The sequence below is a fragment of the Heloderma suspectum genome, chromosome 15 (assembly GCF_057233095.1).
Source record: "Heloderma suspectum isolate Gila_16-S chromosome 15, 16-S_ref, whole genome shotgun sequence".
Lineage (NCBI taxonomy): Eukaryota > Metazoa > Chordata > Lepidosauria > Squamata > Helodermatidae > Heloderma > Heloderma suspectum.
In genome coordinates, this window is record NC_139472.1 from 9,286,524 (window position 1) to 9,305,995 (window position 19,472).

The following is a 19,472-nucleotide window of genomic DNA, read 5'->3' on the forward strand; positions in this document are numbered from 1 at the left end:
GAGCTGTAATCTTTAATATTGCATGCTCTTTATCTCCCTCTTGTCTCTCCACACTTCCCCCCCCCACACGGCCCCCCATTGCCAGTAGACTGGAGCGCTTAGGGTGACAGATTTTCTGCTGCATCATAGGTGGCAATAAAGTAGCATTCACTGACAACTAAAGAGCGAGATCATCAGCAGGTAAATGCTTTATTCCCAGGCCGTCCACTTACGGCAAAGATAAGATGTTCACATCTCTGAAATCTGATGGGTTTCCCTGCACCAAACCGATTCCTCAGTTTGTGAAACGCAGCGCTGTCTCTGCAGTTGAAGTAGGGCATTAAAAGCATTTGATCTTATTTAGATGACAACAGTGGAGAGTTATGCTAGGTGTACAATAAGTTTTATTATTTGTTTGCTTGTTATTTCGTTGTAAGCTCTTTGACCCTGCTCTTTTCGCCGAAAAGGCTTGCAGAGTAGGGTTGGCGGAGAATTTCTCCCCAAAACTTCGGGGGGCCGAGCGCCAATGTGTTCGGCCCACCGAACAAGTTTCGGGGAAAAATTCTCCGCACCCCCCCCGCACCCTGCACCCCCCCCCCGGGACGGGACTTACCTTTGCCGAATGTCCCTCCCGGCGGCGGTTCGTCGGGTCTTCGTCAGGGGCGGGGGCGGCAGCCGATCTTTCGACCGGCTGCCACCGCTGCCGCCATTCCAATAAAACTAAAAAAAAACAAAACGCCCCCATGATAGGCTACGTGACGATTAACGTAGCCTATCACGTCTAGATTTGCAAAGTCAGCCGTGATAGGCTACGTAAATCGTCACGTAGCCTATCATGGGTGACTTTAAAAAAAAAAAAAGCGCGTACAGATAATGGCGGCCCCCATAGGGAGCCGCCATTTCCGTTCCTTATTTGGTCGCTGTAGTCTACGTAAAGATTACGTAGACTATGGCGAAAATAAGGGCAACGCTATTTGCGTTGCCCTTATTTTCGCTGTAGTCTACGTAAAGATTTACGTAGACTACAGCGACCAAATAAGGAACGCGAATGGCGGCCCCTATGGGGGCCGCCATTGGCGTACACGCTTTTTTTTTTTAAAGTCACCCGTGATAGGCTACGTGACGATTTACGTAGCCTATCATGGCTGACTTTGCAGATCTAGCTGTGATAGGCTACGTTAATCGTCACGTAGCCTATCACGGGGGCGTTTTTTTTTTTTTAACTTTTAATTTAGCGGCCGGGCGAGGCAAGGCGAGGCGCCTTCTCCCCGGCGTGAATTTCGGCCGGGCGAGGCGGGAAGCCTCCCCCCCGGCCTGAATTTCGGCCGGGCGAGGCGGGAAGCCTCCCACCCCCAGCCTGAACTTCGGGGGGAGAGCAGCGAAGCGCCTCCCCCCCACCGCGAAAAGCTGCGAGACCAGGTAAGTGGGTTTCGTGCACCCCTATTGCAGAGCAACTTTCAAAGATTGGGTGTGTGGAAGCTTGCAGTGCCCTCAGGCTTGCAATCTGAAGGACAGGAAATGCATGAGGAAAAGGGGACAGGAGAGGGCAGGGGAGGAGGAAAAACAGCAAGCGCAGGCACCATTTTGCAGGTTTTAGGATGACTAGCTGGGCTGGAGATTGTTCAGGTAGCCTGATGGGATGACAGCCGCCAAGCCATAGTTGTGGGAGAGGCAAGGCAGCTTCTCTCTCTCTCTCTCTCTCTCTCTCAAAAAAGCACACTGCTACTAGCAAAGGGAAAACAGTGCTAGTAGCAAAGCAAGCTTCAAAGGCCCAGCTATGAGTAAGCACCGAGCCGATTGAGGTGTTTGGAGAAGCCCTGCTTTTCAGGAGGGTGGGGCACAGCAGTTCTACAATGCAACAGGCTTGAACCAAGGTCATTCTAATGGAGGTGGAAATATGATTAATCAAATAGCCTGTGGCCAGGCGTAATACAACCGTCCCTAGCCCCTGGCAAAATCTCTCTTCTCTCTGTAGTAAGACCAGCTTTCCCCAACTTGGCTCCCTCCAGATGTGTTGGACTGCAGCTCAAGGACTAGAGTTCCCATTGGCTATGCTAGCTGGAGATAATGGGACTTGTAGGCCATTACATCTGGAGATCACAAGGTCTGGGAGGCATGGTTATTAGCCACGGATAGTTCAATTTATGCTTTACAGTTTATTGCTTTTTAGCCAATCAGGCCATCCGCATACAAAAACAAATAGAATTCTCATATCAACCAAAAGGGAAACCAAAGTACAAATTGTTAATAAAATAATTAACAAAAACAAATTAAAAACATTTCAAGATCCTAAAATAATATTTGCCATCATGTTATTACCATGTAAAATCTATGCATTTATACCAGTCACTAGTTCCCAACTTTGGGCCCCTGGATGAGGCCGGGCTGCAGCTCCCATCATCACCAGCCAGCATGGCCCATTGTGCAAGGATGATGGGACTTGTAGTCCAACAACATCTGTGAAGCACTGATCTAATCCTGATGGGGAGCATCCTTTCAATGGGCACCCGTGTATCCCTGTAAAAAAATGCCACACAAAAAGGATTTGATGGAATTGCTTCCCTTCTGAAGACGCAGAGATCCAAGGTCTCATTTTTTTTCTGGGGGTTTTAAAGGGGAAATTGGAAGGTACCTGGGAGGTCATCAAGTCTAACTAAAGCATCCCTGACAGATGACCATTCAGCCTCTGCTTAAAGACCACCAGTGAAAGAGAGCTCACCACTTCCCAAAGCAGTCAGCTCCAGTGACTTAACATCTTGGATGATTAGGATGGTTCTCCTAATGTTTAGCCAAAATCTGCTTCCCTGCAATTTCCACCCATTGGTTCTAGTCCTGCACTCTGGAGCAGCAACATAGAACATGTCTGTGCCATCTTCACCATTCAGATATTTGCACACTGCTATCATAACCCCTCATAATCTTCTCAGCTCCAGGCTAAACCTACCCAGCTCTTTCAACAATTCCTTATAGCATTTGATTTCCCCTTCCCTTCCTGGCCACCCTCTTCTGGACATGTTCTGATTTGCTAATGCTTTTCTTAAAGTATGGCACTCTGAACTGTGGACCCAGTACTCCAGGTGAAGTCTAGCCAGAGCTGAAACAGAGCTGGAACAACTATTTCTCATGATCTGGACACCACATTTCTGTTAATGTAGCCTAAGATGGCATTAGCTTTGTTTGCAGCAGCATCACCCTGCTGGCTCATCTTCAGCCTGTGATCAACCAATACTCCTAGACCCTTTCCACATTGACCACTGACAAGCCAGGTCTGCCCCATCCTATACTTGTGCCTGTGATGCTGTCAGGGGCACTTCTGAGCGCAGTGAGTGGGAGAGCAGTTCAGAGTCTGAAGGCGAGCCGCCAGACATGGGGGAGGAATGTTCCCAGGCTATTCCAGAGATGGCGAGGCAGGCTCCTCAGGTTTCAAAGGTGCAGCTGGAGGAAGGTCCCTTTTTCACCCCCGCCCCCCCGTTAGAGATAGTGAAGAGGGAGAGGTGGTGTTTGACGAATTTGAATTAATAGATGCAAGGCGCAGACGCAGAGCCAAGAGGGAGATGGCTGGGGCCGAACTCAGGAGGTCTTCCCAATTGGTCCTGTGTGAACAGCAGTGCTTAGAAGCCTCAGGGGAGAGAGACCTCCCCCCACCCCTTAAGTTAGGCAGCGAGCCTGCCTTTTCTTTCAAATGGTGGGCAACTTTCATAGCTACCTTTTGAACCCCCTGGAGGCATTTCCGTACAGACTGAGAGTCACTGAGAATTTGCATCTGCATGACCCTTTGTGGTAATGGAATTAAAAGCTGTAGATTGAAGCCTTTTGTCTGTGTTTGATTCGGCGTCTGAAGATCAGTGGGGGCAAAGGGAAACCTGACAGATGCTTATACCTAAATGTAGGACTTTGCATTTATCTTTGTTGAATTTTGGAGTCTTTGGTTTTAACCCAGTGTTCCAGCCTGTTCAAATCTTATTTATTTATTTATTACATTTATATCCCACCTTTCCTTCAAGGAGCCCAAGGTCGCATACACAATCCTTCTCCTCTCCACTTTATCCTCACAACAACCCTGTGAGGTAGGTTAGGCTGAGAGCCAGTGACTGGCCTGAAATCACCCAAGTGAGCTTCAGGGCCAAGTGGGGACTCGAACCTAGGTCTCCCGAGTCCCAGCCTAATGCCCTAACCACATTGGCTCTCAAGACAATCCCTGAAGTATTTTAAAAATAGATAAATCCTGGCTGAAATGGACTCACCTGAGCGTTGAGTGCAATCCATTTGCATGAGGCATGTTTCATTGAGGCATGTTGTTGTTTCGCATTGGCAACCCGCTCCCTTCTCTTCCATCCGCCCCCGGCTTTGTGGCTTGGCGAACTCTGTTCAGTGAGCCATGCTAATGTTTTAATGCCTTCCTTTTTTCAGCATGGCTTGCGCCTCTGGCAGAAAGGGGGTGAGCCTCGTCTTTGGTGGGGGGATCAGATGATGTGCCCATATTTAAGCACCACAACACTTTCTTTCTCCCCAGGCTCACACCTAACCTCCTTGGCTCTCATTCCACCCACCGACCCCACACCAGAGTAAAAAGAGAGGGGGGGAGGGAGAAGAATGATCACATGGGGTTTCTACTCTCTGCTACTCTCTGCCTCAAGAGCATCAAGCTGCTGCAGCTGAAATATTCTTGTCTTTGGTTCAGGCTTTTTCCCTGATCTCTCTTCTCTCCCCGAAACCCTGGTCCCTGGAGCCAAAACATTTGCACAGATGAATCAGATGTTCATAGAATCATAGAACAGTATGGTTGGGAGGGGCCTACAAGACCCTCGAGTCCAACCCTCAGCTCAAAGCAGGAATCCAAGTCAGAGCATCCCCGACAGGTAGCTGCCCAGCCTCGTCTTGAGCGCCTCCAGGGTGGGAGAGCCCACCGCCTCCCTGGGTAATGGGTTCCGTTGTCGTCTTGCTCTAACAGTCAGGAGGTTTTTCCTGATGTTCAGCCAGAATCTGGCGTCCTGCCACTTGAGCCCATGATTCTGTGTCCTGCATGTTGTGGGTGTAGCTTCTCCCGTTGAGGATAGATGCTTTCCAGAGCTACCTCCAAGAGAGGTTTGATCGTGGTTTGCTGGAAGTTCCTTTGTCTCTATTGAACTTCTATGTTCCATGGAGCCAGGGCTCTGTGGCATTCTGCAACAAGGGGTGGAGGAATCTATCATCTTTGCATTCTCCCACAATTGCTTCCTCTTTCTTCCTTTCTTTCTTTTTAACCTCAACTTCTTTTCATCCTGAATTTGGAGAAGTTTTCTGCATTTTCAAACCGTTCCGATCAAAAATGAGCTGGAACGGAGTTCTTGCTCAGCCCTATTCTTCACCAACGGGAATTCCACAGCCGGGAGACCTGGATTCAGCCACCAAGTTTGCAGGGTTGGCACGCCAAGCGTGGGTGAAAAATTCCTTTTGATGCCACACCCTTGTGGGTTTCAGGGCCCCGCATCTATATTTGCAAGGGGCCCTGGTGACCACACTTTTCTGGAAGGTAGCGTTAACTTTGCAATGTGTTGACGTAAGAGTTGCGCTGGGTCAGACCAAGGTCCATCTCATCCAGCATTCTGTTCAAACCAGTGGAGGCTGGTGGCTCCCATTTCACTAGGGCTGTGAATCCATTCTGAGTTTCAGTCAGAACCAGCCAGCAATCTAAAGGAGCTATCCAAGGTGTTGAGCAATCATGCCCTCCCAGTCCTTTTCCCCAATAGCTGTCATACAAAGGCATACCTCCTCTGATACTGGAGGTAGCATATAGCCATCAGGACTTGCAGCCACTGATAGCCTTCTTCTCTATGACATGCGCTTGCTCTGTGTGTGTGTGTGTGTTTTAACCACTTCTGCACTTGACACAACTCTTTCAGAAGCCTCTCCAGCCTTGCAACAGCAAGCTATGGAGCTTGGCAAGGCGCCTGGCATTAAAATAATCAGATCCTCTCCAGCAGTAAACACTTGAAAAGGTCATGCCACTGCCTCCTCCTGGAAGATTCCAAAAACCCCAAGAGGTGCATGTTCTGTAGGGATGGCGGAGAATTTCTCCCCGAAACTTCGGGGGGCCGAGCGCCAACGTGTTCGGCCCCCCGAACAAGTTTCGGGGAGAAATCCTCCGCCCCCCCGCCCCCCGCCCCCCCCCCCGGGACGGGACTTACCTTCCCTGAATGTCCCTCCCAGCGGCGGGTCCGGCTGGCGGTTCGTCCGGTGTTCGAGCGGGGCAGGAGCGGCAGCTGGTCTTTCGACCGGCTGCCGCCCCCGCCATTGCAATGAAAGGAAAAAAAAAACACCGTCCCCTGATAGGCTACGTGACGATTCACGTAGCCTATCACGGCAAGATTTGCAAAGTCAGCCGTGATAGGCTACGTGAATCGTCACGTAGCCTATCACGGGTGACTTTAAAAAAAAAAAAAAAAAGTGTGTACGGATAATGGCGGCCCCCATAGGGAGCCGCCATTCGCGTTCCTTATTTGGTCACTGTAGTCTACGTCAATGTTTACATAGACTACGGCGAAAATAAGGGCAATGCTATTTGCGTTGCCCTTATTTTCGCCGTAGTCTACGTAAAGATTGACGTAGACTACAGCAACTAAATAAGGAACGCGAATGGCGGCTCCCTATGGGGGCCGCCATTCGCGTACGCTTTTTTTTTTTTTTTAAGTCACCCGTGATAGGCTACGTGACGATTCACGTAGCCTATCACGGCTGACTTTCCAGATCTAGCCGTGATAGGCTACGTGAATCGTCACGTAGCCTATCAGGGGACGTTTTTTTTTTTTTTTTTACTTTCGTGTTCGCGGCCGGGCGAGGCGGGAAGCCTCCCCCCCGGCCTGAATTTCGGCCGGGCGAGGCAGGAAGCCTCCCCCCCGGCCTGAATTTCGGCCGGGCGAGGCGGGAAGCCTCCCCCCCCTGGCCTGAACTTCGCGGGGGGAGCAGCGAAGCACTCCCCCCCACCGCGAAAAAGCTGCGAGAAAAGGTAAGTGACTTTCGTTCACCCCTAATGTTCTGGCCAAAGGACGTTGGTAGATGCTTCCCCCTGCTGTGTGGATATAGCAGTAGTGTTGAACTTCTTTCAGCCCGAGAGCGGAATTCTGTTTCGGAGAAGCTCTGTGTCCTGCCAAGGCTAGATCAGGCTCAGCCCTGGGGTAAGCTCAGGACTAATTCGTTCAGCAAAGTTGGTAAACAAGCCAAAGGTCAAGAGTGACAATACCAGTCCAGAAAAAAATGAGGGCAGCCCAAAAGCAGGGTCTTATCGACAGTTGGCAGCCCAAGAGATCAGTTCAAGGAGAGAAGCAAGGTTTCAAGGTACTGGAAGGTGAAATAAAGGTGGCTTTCTGCAAGCTAGCAGGTCTCAGCTGAAGGCTTATATAGCCAGATCTCCCAGCACACACCCAGGTTCAGAAATGTGCATTTTCTCCATTCGAAATGTGCCCTTTGCCTGTTCGAATTAGTTCAAAAATAGATTGAAAATGGGAGCAAGACCGAGCAAGCCTGCAACTGCATTTTGGGGAATGGCGGCGACCTCGAAAATGGCTGGTTCTTCCATCCATAAGTGGGATAGCTTGGCTACGGTAGTTGAGTCATTGCTCATCTCAACGTTATTGCAATATGCGGAATAAACTGCACTGGCTGCCTGTTTGCAACTGGGCCAGATTTAAGGTTTTGTTGCTAGTATCTAAACCCCTCAAGAGCTTGGGACCTGCTCACCTGAGAAACCTGCCTTCTTTCCTGTATATCCCATGAGCAGCTGGTTGGCCCCTGTGTGAACAGAATGCTGGACTAGATGGACCCTTGGTCTGCTCCAGCAAGGCTCTTCTGATCTTATCTTGTACATTCAATAGATTCTATGTATTTTGGGATTTTTAACTAGGGTTGTACAACAATTTCAATTATGTCTGCAAGTCATGTGAAGGTGTCCCATTGGCAACCCTGAACTTGAGCAGGAGAGCATGTTCTTCAGAAATGATGGCAAATCCCCAAACTTGCATTCACATTTGAAAAATGTTCATTTTCACTCTCTACTCTATGGAGGGAAGGTGTGTGTTCTGATCCACTTTTCAAGAATGCACATTTTCCCCATTTGAAATGCATGCTTCTGTTTGGAAACAAAGAAAAAAGAGTGCAAAAGATGTGGCAAATGAGGTAAGCCAAGCTTCAAGGTGGTGTTTGGAGAATCTGTGTGGTCGTGAAAATCACTTGTCTTCCCATCCCTAGTTTTTAAAAATATTTTTTCTAGAATTTGTGTACACTGCTTTGAAATCTGGAGATGGAAGCAGTTTCTAAATACTTGTAAATAAATACATGAACAATCCCCCATTTTCCATGGCTTTACGTCCATCCAAGGTTACGTTGTTGCAGGGAATTTGGCGTTAGTGGGGAATGTCCTGGATCTCAGTCTTCTGAATTTTATATAGATCGTACACCAGCTCCCTCCTTGTTCTTGCCCAAGGAGGTCTTATCAGGCCCAGCTGCTTTCCAGGGCTGTACAAATAATTTCTCTGTCTGTCTGTCTGTCTGTCTCTCTCTCTCTCTCTGTGTGTGTGTGTGTGTGTGTGTAGCTTTTTCTTGGCTCTGCGGAGCCTTAAAAACAACTAATGAAGCAATTATTCCAATCAGCCTGGGAAATTGCAGCAAGGCTGCAGGGATGATGACTTAGTCAATTTTGCCAGAGAGGAGAAAAGGGGGTGGGTTTATTTAAAGTCTCCAAGGACCTGGGTGCCTATAAGTCCAGGGGGTTGTGAATAGTGATGCCACCGACTTTTGTAATTAGTTGACTTGTGAGTCAAAACTTGTCCATTCTTTGTAGCAAGCCTGGATCAATGTGTTCTGAATTTCCTATTAAGTTCAGAATCAAATGTGAACTTTTGAGCATCCACAGTAGAGTAGAACATGCTGTACGCTGGTAAAGTAGATCCCACCCTCCGTACTTTGAGTCACCCTACCACCTGGACCCCTACTTGAACCAGTCTCCTTACTGCTTCCTTTATTCTGGACTGTTTCTCTCTTTCCTGAAGCTGTTTTCATGGCCCTTTACAGAAGAGGGGAGAGAGGAGGAGGAGGAGGAGAAGGGAAAAAGAACACCACACAGTACTGAGATCCTGTCTCAAGGAAGTGCTCACTGTAACAGACTGTATCTGCGAAATTCCACGGTGTCCTACATTTTTGAAGCTAGTCCTGCATATGTACCACGAACGGAGCTCTACCAAAGGACTTCTGAGCTCTTTGGAAATATTTTGCATATTTTCAGCACTCCGTATTGGGCCTGGAAGAAAACCAGGAACCGGTAAAGATAGTTTGATGCTGGTATCAGTATTTGGATACAGTTTCTCCATTCCATCAGTCCTTTTACAACCCTCTAACACATTGCTGTCTTCTTGTTAATTCTCCTCCTCCCACCGCCCCTTTCTTTTTGGCCACATTTCTACCCATACTGATTGATAGATGGATTGATTGATTACATTTATATCCCGCCTTTTTTCCTCTTGCAAGGAACCCAAGGTGGCTTACCTTCTCCTCCTCCTCCTCTCCATTTTATCCTCACAACAACAACCCTGTGAGGTAGGCTGGGCTGAGAGTCTGTGACTGGCCCAAAGTCTTCCTGTGAGCTTCATGGCCAAGTGGGGACTAGAACCCAGATCTCTGGAATCCCAGTCCAACATTCTAACCACTATACCACACTGGCTTTCTCACCCGAGGCTGCAGTCCTATGGTCCCTAGGAGAGGTTTCCCATTGGGGAATTAGTAATTTGTAATCCCATGTGTAATCCCCTGAAATGGAGGGGGAGGGGGAAAGGGAAAATGCTCCCACTCAGTGGTGGCACCATTTTCAGTGCAGCTGTGAATCCATCCTGGGTTTCAGTCTGCACCAGCCAGAACTCTAAAGGAGCGATCCAAGGGGCTGAATCTATTGGAGGGGAGGGGATTCAGCACCTTAGGTAGTGCCTTTAGAGTTCTGGCTGCTTCTGGGTGAAACCCAGAATGGATCCACAGCCCCACCGAAATCGCACCAGCAGCCTCCACCGCCTGACCTGTTGCCACTGCCCCCTCTCCCCAACACCTGCCTCCGGAGCTGACTGCTTCACTCTGCCTAAAGGTAGGACTGGCCCCAACTGTCCCACCCCTGGATTGCTTTGCCTGCCAACACAAGGATTCCCAGTTTACACCATTCATTTTTATTTTAATGTTATGCTCTCCTCCTCCTCCTCCTAGTTTTGGCATCTGTATAAAAGCAGTTTGCATTACAAAACTGACATGATTACAGCTTGGATTTGTTTTGTTTTTTGGGGCGCAGGTCCCCGTTTCTGTTTAACAATCCAATGCTTTGTGTGTGTGTTTTAAAGAAAATAAAAGAACGCTTGATTTAACTGGGAGATTTGTTCATTTTATTTTTCCTTTGCTAATCTTACCTGTTAGAAGAAGCAGCTGGCGTGGGGTTCTTCTTGGGCACCGTCGAGATAGAAGCTAGGCTGTAGTCTCGCCTTCGGAGTCCCATCGGAAGTGGAACCTTGCCAAAGGTGAAGCTTTAGATTGGCTCTTGCCTGTGTTTCGAAATTACTTGTGACTTCCAGGGTCAAGCTACAAAGAGAAGCCTCGCCTCGCCAGAAATTGCCCAGGAGGAAAGATAACAGATTTTGCTTGCAGGAAAGGAAGACTTGGATACTGGGAGTTGCTCCTCCAGTATTCCAGTGTGGATGGATGGGGGTAGCAGAATACAGCCAAGGGGGTGTGCAGGCAAGAGTGGTGCACAGGGAGACAGTGTGGCTTGGCGGTTAAAGTGCTGGATCTTGCTCTCCAGATGCAGGAGAATGAGGCTTTGGGAGTTCTGAGTCCGACAAATGTGTGCCAAACTGCAAATGTCTTCTGTTTTTAAATGAGTGTGCTTAACCTACCTGCTTTTAATTTAGAAGGAAAAGCATATGTGCAACCCCCCCCCCTGAGCCACAACCTGTTCCCCATCCAGAGTGGGGAGAGGCTGCACCATTTTTCTTCTGAAAATCCCTCCCCACTTCTGCTTGGCTGCTATTTACCTGGTTTTGCAACAAACTGCATTTCTGGAGGAAAAGAGAAGCCAGGAAGCAGCAGACACACACCCCACCCTATAAAAAAAAAACTGGCATAGCCACCCACTCCATCTAGAGTATGCATCTTGGATCATGGGCACTTTTAATTTGGGAGGAAAAGCAGTGGCATCTTTGGAACGTATGTATTCTTCTCTCACTGATTTAAAGGGTCTTTGTGCACATTTTTCAGAAGTACGCATTTTTTTCATGCGCATCTTGCTCTCAAATGTATTCTTTGGTCCAGGAGATGCGAACTGGGTAATTCCTAATTAAAAGCAGATGGAATTTTTTTTTTAAAGCACTGATCAAAACTGCGCATTTCCCCCATAGGCTAACGCATGAAAAATGCCCGGGGGGGGGGGCTTTGCACATTTGCGCAAGTGTGCATTTGCGCAGATTCAGGAAATCGGGGGAAATCGGATTCCATCAATGAGTGGATGATGGAATGAAAGGTGACTGACAATTTGCGAAACACAGGCTGAACAGGTTTTATAAAATCCAGCATTGCCGATGGTCAGGAAGTTGTCGTCCGAAATACCTGGAGATGCCATGGATTGAGCCTTCTCAATCTGTGCCACTGAGCCACAGCCCTTGCCCTCAGAGGTGTCGTGGAGCCGGGGTTTGCAGGGACGCAGCTCTGCCACTTCTTTATAAGCAGGGACTCTGATGCCATCTGTCACCCCACTCAGACTTCCCTGGTCCCTCAGGATTTTCCACTGCTTGCCCCTCTAGGGTGAGCCATTTTATGCCCTCTGCATGACCGACTTTGCAGTCAAAAATCAGATGCACCCCAGCCATGCATGCACGGACACATGCATCCATTTCGGCAGGGCCTTGCCCGGTAGCAAGCTGCTTTGGGGTGGCTAGTGAAGGAAGGCAGAACAAAAGCCGCGATCTTTGTGTCAGTGTGTGTTTGTTCCAGCAAGGAGAATAAATAACAGGGGTTATAAATACCATGACTGGGGGGATAGAAAGATCTGCTTTCTGCCTTAATGAGAGCAGGGGGTTGGAAAAGAGCCTTGGCGTATTTCATCCTGAAGCATAAACTGTTCCGCATCAGACAGCCCGGAAAAGGCCACTAAATAAAAAACAACAGCAACAACACCTCCATGGCATGATGATGATCCGTGCTGCAGGGCACAGGGAAGAATTCACTTCAGTGGCTGGAGTGACGTTTGGATGATTCAGGGCTGTCTCTGCGAAAGGAACCAATTTTATAAGCTGGGAGGGGGCAAGGCAGCTGCCTGGATTGAGTGGCTTGCTGCCCCCAGTTTTGAAAGGGAAGGCGCAGCTTACAGAAGAGCATCACCAGGAGGCTAGAATTCCCCTTGAGATCTATTAGGGTGCCATCCATAGGGTTGTGGCCTCCTTAGATGGAAGCCTTCAATCTCAGAGGCTTCTGAGTATCCATGAGGAGGTGGGGATGCTGGAGGAATCTGTTTGGGGGATGGGGCTCGATGAGCTTTCATCCCCTCCGCTCTCCGGACTTAGGCTCGTCTTCCACTAGATGGCCCGGCTCGGTCTGCAGCAAGTTGGGCCAACTAATTGGTTTTCTGTATTTGTGTTCTCATTTGTGGAAACAGACATTTGCGCAAATCGCAGCTGCAATTTGTACACATTACGCAAATTGCAACTGCAATTTGCACAGATGTCTATTTCTGCAAAAAAGGGGGGGAGGTCCCAGTTTTTGGGGAAAACCTGCAGCTCAGCTCACAAATGCAAGCTCAGTTGGGTCAGCTGCAGAACTCCAGCAAGCCCCCAAAGGGATGGATTTGACTTCTTAGGAACAGCAGGAGAATCCATTCACAGATGTCATGTCTAGTTTGATCTGTGGGAGATGTGCCAATAATTATTTGATGACTCTTATTAATTAAGATGGAAGTGTTGGGATGCTTTTTGGGGAGGGCATTAATGCATAATGGGTAGGTTTCAACATGACACTCTCTGTCTCCTCCCTCTCTTTGTCGTACTTTTATAAATCATTAAAAATTGGGGGGACCTCTTGATGTGGTTAGTAGGGATACAATCTGTGATGTATTGCTGTTGTCCTCAGTAGGAAATTTTTAATTGAAGAGTCTTTATTAGAGGAGGATGTGAGCACACGAGGGACATCCCAAATTGCTTAATAATCTAATATTAACAGACAGGGTAGTTATCACCAGGAATTGGTAAGCTCCCAGTGAACCATATAACATGTTCTGCACAAAAGCCAGGAATTCACCAAAGGATCAGCGGTTGAGGGAAAGGGCATGGGACTGAGGTAAGGGACCATGGTGAACTGGGTGACCCTGAGGGGCTGGATTTGGCCCAGGGGCCTAAGATTCTAAACCACTGCTCTGCCAGTCAGAGCTGACAATATTTGGCTACCTGGTCAAATAGTCTGACCGATTGGAAGGCAGCTTTTTACATTCTTAGCTGGGTCTGCTTTAAAAGCCATCCATATCCCTTGTTGGTTATGATGGTCCCTTGGTCACACTTTGCTTAGGAACATTGGAAGCTGCCTTAGACCGAACCAGACCCTGGGTCCGCTTAGCTCAGTATTGTCGACACTGACTGGCTGCAATAGCTCTCCGGGGTTTCAAGGCAGGACTTTTTCCAGCCCTACCTGAAGATGCCGGGGATTGAACCTGGGACCTTTGGCATACATAGCATGCACTCTATGCACTGAGCTATAGTCCCACCCCACTCCAGGCTCGATGGAATAGATTTGGGGCCCTGGGGAATAGAATTGGGGCCAGGATGCCATAGAACCAGGTCCAGCAATGCCCCTGGAGGCAGAACAAGGTGACCTTTCAAGTAACTTGGTCTCAAGTCAGTAAGGACTTGAAAGGTTAAGACCAGTGCTATGAATAGAGCTTGGGAATGGACTGAGAGCTGGCAGCTGACAAAGTGCCAGTATGGTGTGATAATTTTTTCCCACCCTACCTGGAGAGGCCAGGGACCAAACCTGGGACATTCTGTATGCAAAGCAGGGGCTCTGTCACTGAGCCACAGCATGTCCCTTCCTGGTTCTAACCTATTGGCTCATGTCCTTTCCTTTGTCCTGTCAACCCAGGTGTGAAGTATGGACGCTGAGGATGACCCCTTGTTGCAGGATTCTTGGCTGAATGAGGAAGAGGAGGCAGCCTTTGGACCCTGCAAGAGAACCAACAGCCCCCAGCTATGTGGGAAATGCCAATGGAATTCCAGGCCACGGACACCCGTGTTGACCTCCAGCTTTTGGAATGGTGTGGGTTGGATCTTCACCAACCCCTACTCCGCCAGCCTCATCCTCTTCTTGGGCTGTGGCATTCCAGCCACCCTGGCTGTAGTGATGTTCCTGCATTACCCTGCTTTGGACATCGACATCTCATACAACGCCTTCGAGATCCGCAACCACGAGTCCTCCCAGCGCTTCGATGCCCTCGCCTTGGCCCTCAAGTCCCAGTTTGGTTCCTGGGGCCGCAGTCGCCGGGACCTGGCAGACTTCAACTCGGAGACCTTGCAGAGGCTGATCTTTGAGCAGCTGCAGCACCTCCACCACAACTCCTCGGAGCTGGGCCGCCTCGGGGCAGCCAGGCGGAAACGCCGCAGCACTGGCTGGAACAGGACTTCTCCCTCTCCTCCGGCTCAACCAACTTCGGCCAACCAAACCTCCCGCCGACCGCGGAGCGCCCCGCCCCACTGGGAATACTCCAATGCCGTTGTGAGTGCCAACACACAGACCCATGTGCATTGGCGCATTGAGCTCATTTTCCTTGCCCGGGGAGATGTGGAGAACAACATCTTCACCACCGAGCGTCTGGTCACCATCCACGAGATTGAGCGCAAAATTATGGACCACCCGCACTTCCGGGAGTTCTGCTGGAAGCCGCATGAGGTCCTCAAAGACCTACCGTTGGGTTCCTACTCTTACTGCTCGCCCCCTAGCTCTCTCATGACCTATTTCTTCCCCACTGAGAGGGGTGGAAAAATCTACTATGATGGCCTGGGTCAGGACCTGGCTGACATTCAAGGTGAGTTGTGTTGTCTAGCGGACTGGCCAAGCCACTGGGCAGGTTAAATGTTTGTCTGGAGAAATGTTATCCAGCTGGTTACTGAAACTCTCAGAATCTTCTACATATAATAGATCCTGCTCTATATTTAAACCCGTCTCCATAAAATAAATGTATTTTATTACATTTATATATAATATAATTAATATAATATGATAGATAGAGATATAGTAAAGCAATTGGCAAAACAGGGATAAATATATATTCTGTAATTTCTATCAAACGTTTCAGCTTCTGTCTTCATCAGTAACAGTCACTGTAAGAGCTGAAACACACACACAGGTGAGAGCTACAGAATATTAGTAATGTGGGCGGAATTCCCAGATTGCAAGAGCAGTGCAGGAGGTGGCATTATTCTCCAAGTTCAGGCCATATAGAGTAGACGTGTCCAGTCAGTAACTGCAAAAGTGTCCTCTTCTTTCAAGGATTACCAGATTAGGTGGTTGTTCTGTTAGAAATGTCCGAAAGACTGTGGCCATCAGAATTAAAGTGTTCCGACTGCAGGCTCACAATCTAAAAAGACACAACACAAAAGGGGGAAAGGGATGGGGAGGGAAGAGGGGGGAAGGAAACAGTCTTTCAGCACTGATGATGGAGTAGTCCTGGTTCCCATACTGTCTCCCTCCACTGCAGCAGGCGTTGTGAGGATTTTGTTCCATCTGTTCCATCTGCTTTTCAAGGCTTTTCAGGCGTCTTTCGTTCCATCGTCCACTCATTAACAGAATCAGGGTTTTTTAGGGGCATACAAAATTTTCATTCCACTTGCACATTAGCACTGTTGCACACTTGCGCTAACCTGGATTAACCTGGATAACACTGCATCCCACACAAGGAACATAGGAAGCTGCCTTATTCCCGTCAGTGCAGTTGATTTCCCCATCACCTGTGTCTGGAACCTTGTGCCTGGAGGTGCTGGGGGTTGAACCTGGGACCTTCTCTTTGCAAAGCTGATGTTGTACCACTGGTGCACCTAGGTAATTTTAGACTCTGGACTTCCTGGTCTTATTGTGGGGTGGGAAGAGGCCCTGTGACTACTCAGTTGTGAAATGCACAGCTGACATTTTTCTTCTTCCCTCAACACCATTCCATGCTTTATGACTGCTTCTACATTCCTGATATGTTAGAACAACAGCAACAATCCCGTTTGGACTACTGTAATGTGCTTTACATGGGGCTGCCTTTGAAGACTGTTCAGAAACTTCAGCTGGTCCAGAATGCTGCATCCAGACAGCTGACTGGGGCAGGTTACAGGGAGCACGTGACTCCCTTTTTATAGCAGCCTCACTGGCTACTGGCCTGTTTCCAGGCAGAATTCAAAGTGCTGGTTGTGACCTATAAAGCCCTATGTGGCTTGGAACCTGGCTACCTGAAAGACTGCCTTCTCCCAGGTGAGCCTGCCCGGTCCTTAAGATCTTCTGGGGAAGCCCTTCTTTCGAGACTGCTGCCTGCAGGGGTGCGTTTGGTGGTGGCCCAAGAAAGGGCCTTTTCAGTGGCCGCTCCCAGGCTGTGGACCTCCCCCCAAGGGAGGCTAGGTTTGGTCTCTGCTGTCCTTCTGACGGCAGGCAAAGACCACTTTAAGAATATCTTTGGCCTGTAAGTGGGTCTATGGGTTGGGTGCTCTTTATCCATAATTGTTAGATTGTTATTGTTTTTTTTAATGTCTTTTAATCATTTTAAATTGTTTTTGCAAGCTGCCTTCAGTGCTGCTTTTTGGTAGAAAGGCGAGGGATAAATCAAATAAATAAACTGTTTGCCAGGGCTGGCCCAAGACATTTTGCTGCCTGAAGCAGAGCGGCAAATGGTGCCCCCCATCCACCCTCGTCAAGGTGGATAGTACCCAAAGTTAGCTGAATAATTTTGGTACATGTGGCAGAAAATATTGCAAGCACCTCTCCCCCTCCAGTAGAAATACAGTAGCAAGGTAAATATCTAACAATTTGCTGCCCCTTTATGATACACAGAATTTGCTGCCTGAGGTGACTGCCTCACTCTGCCTCATGATAGGGCCGGCCCTGGGGTTTGCTCACCCTGATAAAAATAATTATAATTGGAGAATGTGCAGTTTTGCATTTTAAATTCACTTAAACCATCGTGGCTACAAGAATAAAATAGAGGTGGCTTTTGCTGCCCTCATCAGCTACTGCTCTCTGTGTGGTCATTTGTGCCCCCCCCCCAGGCTGCAGAGCCCTGGAATTTGGCCCCAAGCTCAAACCCTAGCTGTGCCACTGTGCTCTACTATTAGGAATGTTGGAGGAATCCAGCTGTGGGGTGAAACTCGCTGAAGTTTTGTCAGCTCGGCCCCCTAGACTCCATTCCGTCTTCTGCCAGCTGGACCGACTCACTCCACAGCGACTCAGGCCAGCTAGTGGGTTTGCCACTGTTGTTGTTTTTATTTGCAGAAATAGACATTTGGGCAAACTGCAGCCGGCATTTGTGCAAATCATGCAAACTGCGACTGCAATTTGCCCAAATGTCTATTTCCGCAAATAAAAAAAATACGTTAGAAGTCCCGGAATTCAGGGAAACTGCGCGGCTGGGCTCACAAGTGCAAGCTGAGTTGGGCACGCTGTGGAAGTCCGGCAAGCCCCCAAAGGGCCGGATTTCCTGGTGATGGACATCTGCACAACAGACCTTCCTCAAACCCCACCAGTTTCTCTGCCTGCCTCTAGGTTCCTTAGAGTTGGCCATGACCCACCCAGAATTCTACTGGTATGTGGACGAGGCTCTGTCAGCGGAAAACATGAAGAGCTCCCTCTTGCGCAGTGAGATCCTCTTTGGGGCCCCTTTGCCCAGTTACTACTCAGTCGAAGACCGGTGGGAGGAACAGCGCCAAAAGTTCCAGAGCTTCGTGGTGACCTATGTGACCTTATTGGCCAAGCAATCCACTAGGTGAGGAAGAGGGCTGTTTCATTTCTGGGTGGAGGAAGATGGAACGGAGGAAGGAAGTGATGTAGTTTGCATTTTGGTCCCAACCAACTCCTTGCACCCGTCCTGAACTAACACACGACCCGGAACACAAGTATCCACCCGTTTTCTTTTCACACTTTTCTGGATTTTGCTATCCAGTTCTCTGATTTTAAAAAAGTGTGCACATTAGGGGAAATGTGTACAGAAATGTGTGCATTCCGAGGTGAACATTTTTCCAGCAAACACTTCAAAAAATGTGATTGCAGACTTAGGAATGTGCAAGCTTTTCCTGAAAACGGCGCTCCTGTTCACATTTTGGGCTTGCAGATTTGAATGAAAAAACAAATCAGAACACTCATACATCCCTAATATATGTGTGGGGCAGACTGACTACAGTTACTCTGTGGTGCAGGAAGGGCACTCGGCACATGATCGGGAGTACCCATTGCAAGACTAAGCCCCAGTATCGACAACTGACTCTGGTGCTGACGATTTGAAACTCACGGCTCAAGCTGAGCCAGGCGTTTTGCTTTGCCCTGAAATAAAATTGTGCCAAGAGGAAAATGGAAGCAAAGTGGGGGACAAACTGGCAGGATGTGCGAGAAGGGTGCCTTGCAGCCGCTCTTCGGCTGTGCTGGCTTTGTCTTTCTCATTTTTAATTATTTTGGATTATCTTTATTTGGAGCCTCTTTTTGCAGAAGATCCAGGATATATCATACATAGGCCACTGCACCACCTCAATAACTTGCTTATTAGCCCTTTTGCGCTCCTTGCATATGATAAAATGCCAATTAGAATTCCTAGTGGAATCGCCAGCTTGGCGAGCCATCAGCCAGCAACCTTAAGTTCTAAAGGGAAGTTGGAAAAAAATTCACTGTTTTCTCTCTGTCTGTCTCTTGACAATTGTTTCTGCCTTCTGGAGAATCCGATCTTGCTGGTCTTGAGGTGGGGGAGCTGAGGAGGGTTTCTGTCATTGACACAAATTGTCTTCTGACCCACTAGTCAAGAGCTGGAAGGGGGATCCATGTTATGCTATGTTTTGTGATTGTTTCCAGCCATAGAAAGTATAAGATGGTTGCTATATTATCAGTAGGAACAGGGGAGAAATTCATTCAGTTCACATTTTAGAATCATAGAATCATAGTAGAGTTGGAAGGGGCCTACAAGGCCATCGAGTCTAACCCCCTGCTCAATGCAGGAATCCAAGTCAAAGCATCCCTGACAAATGGCTGCCCAGCCTCATCTTGAATGACTCCAGTGTGGGAGAGCCCACCACCTCCCTAGGTAAGTGGTTCCATTGTCGTATTGCTCTAACAGTCAGGAAGTTTTTCCTGATGTTCAGCCAGAATTTGGCTTCCTCCCACTTGAGCCCATTCTTCCGTGTCCTGCACTCTGGGATGATCAAGAAGAGATCCTGGCCTTCCTCTCTGTGGCAACCTTTCAAGTACTTGAAGAGCGCTATCCTGTCTCCCCTCAGTCTTCT

General features: G+C 48.6%; 1 protein-coding gene across 1 annotated transcript in view; it reads left to right on the forward strand.

Moving 5' to 3' along the window:
* Nucleotides 1-19,472, forward strand: part of DISP3 (dispatched RND transporter family member 3) — a 60,123-nt gene that overhangs the window by 15,274 nt on the left and 25,377 nt on the right. Inside the window, exons 2-3 of the mRNA XM_084822283.1 lie at nt 14,104-15,043; nt 17,752-17,971. Of these exons, the coding sequence (XP_084678409.1) occupies nt 14,113-15,043; nt 17,752-17,971 (1,151 nt within the window). The 5' untranslated portion in view covers nt 14,104-14,112. The remainder of the gene's footprint in view (nt 1-14,103; nt 15,044-17,751; nt 17,972-19,472) is intronic.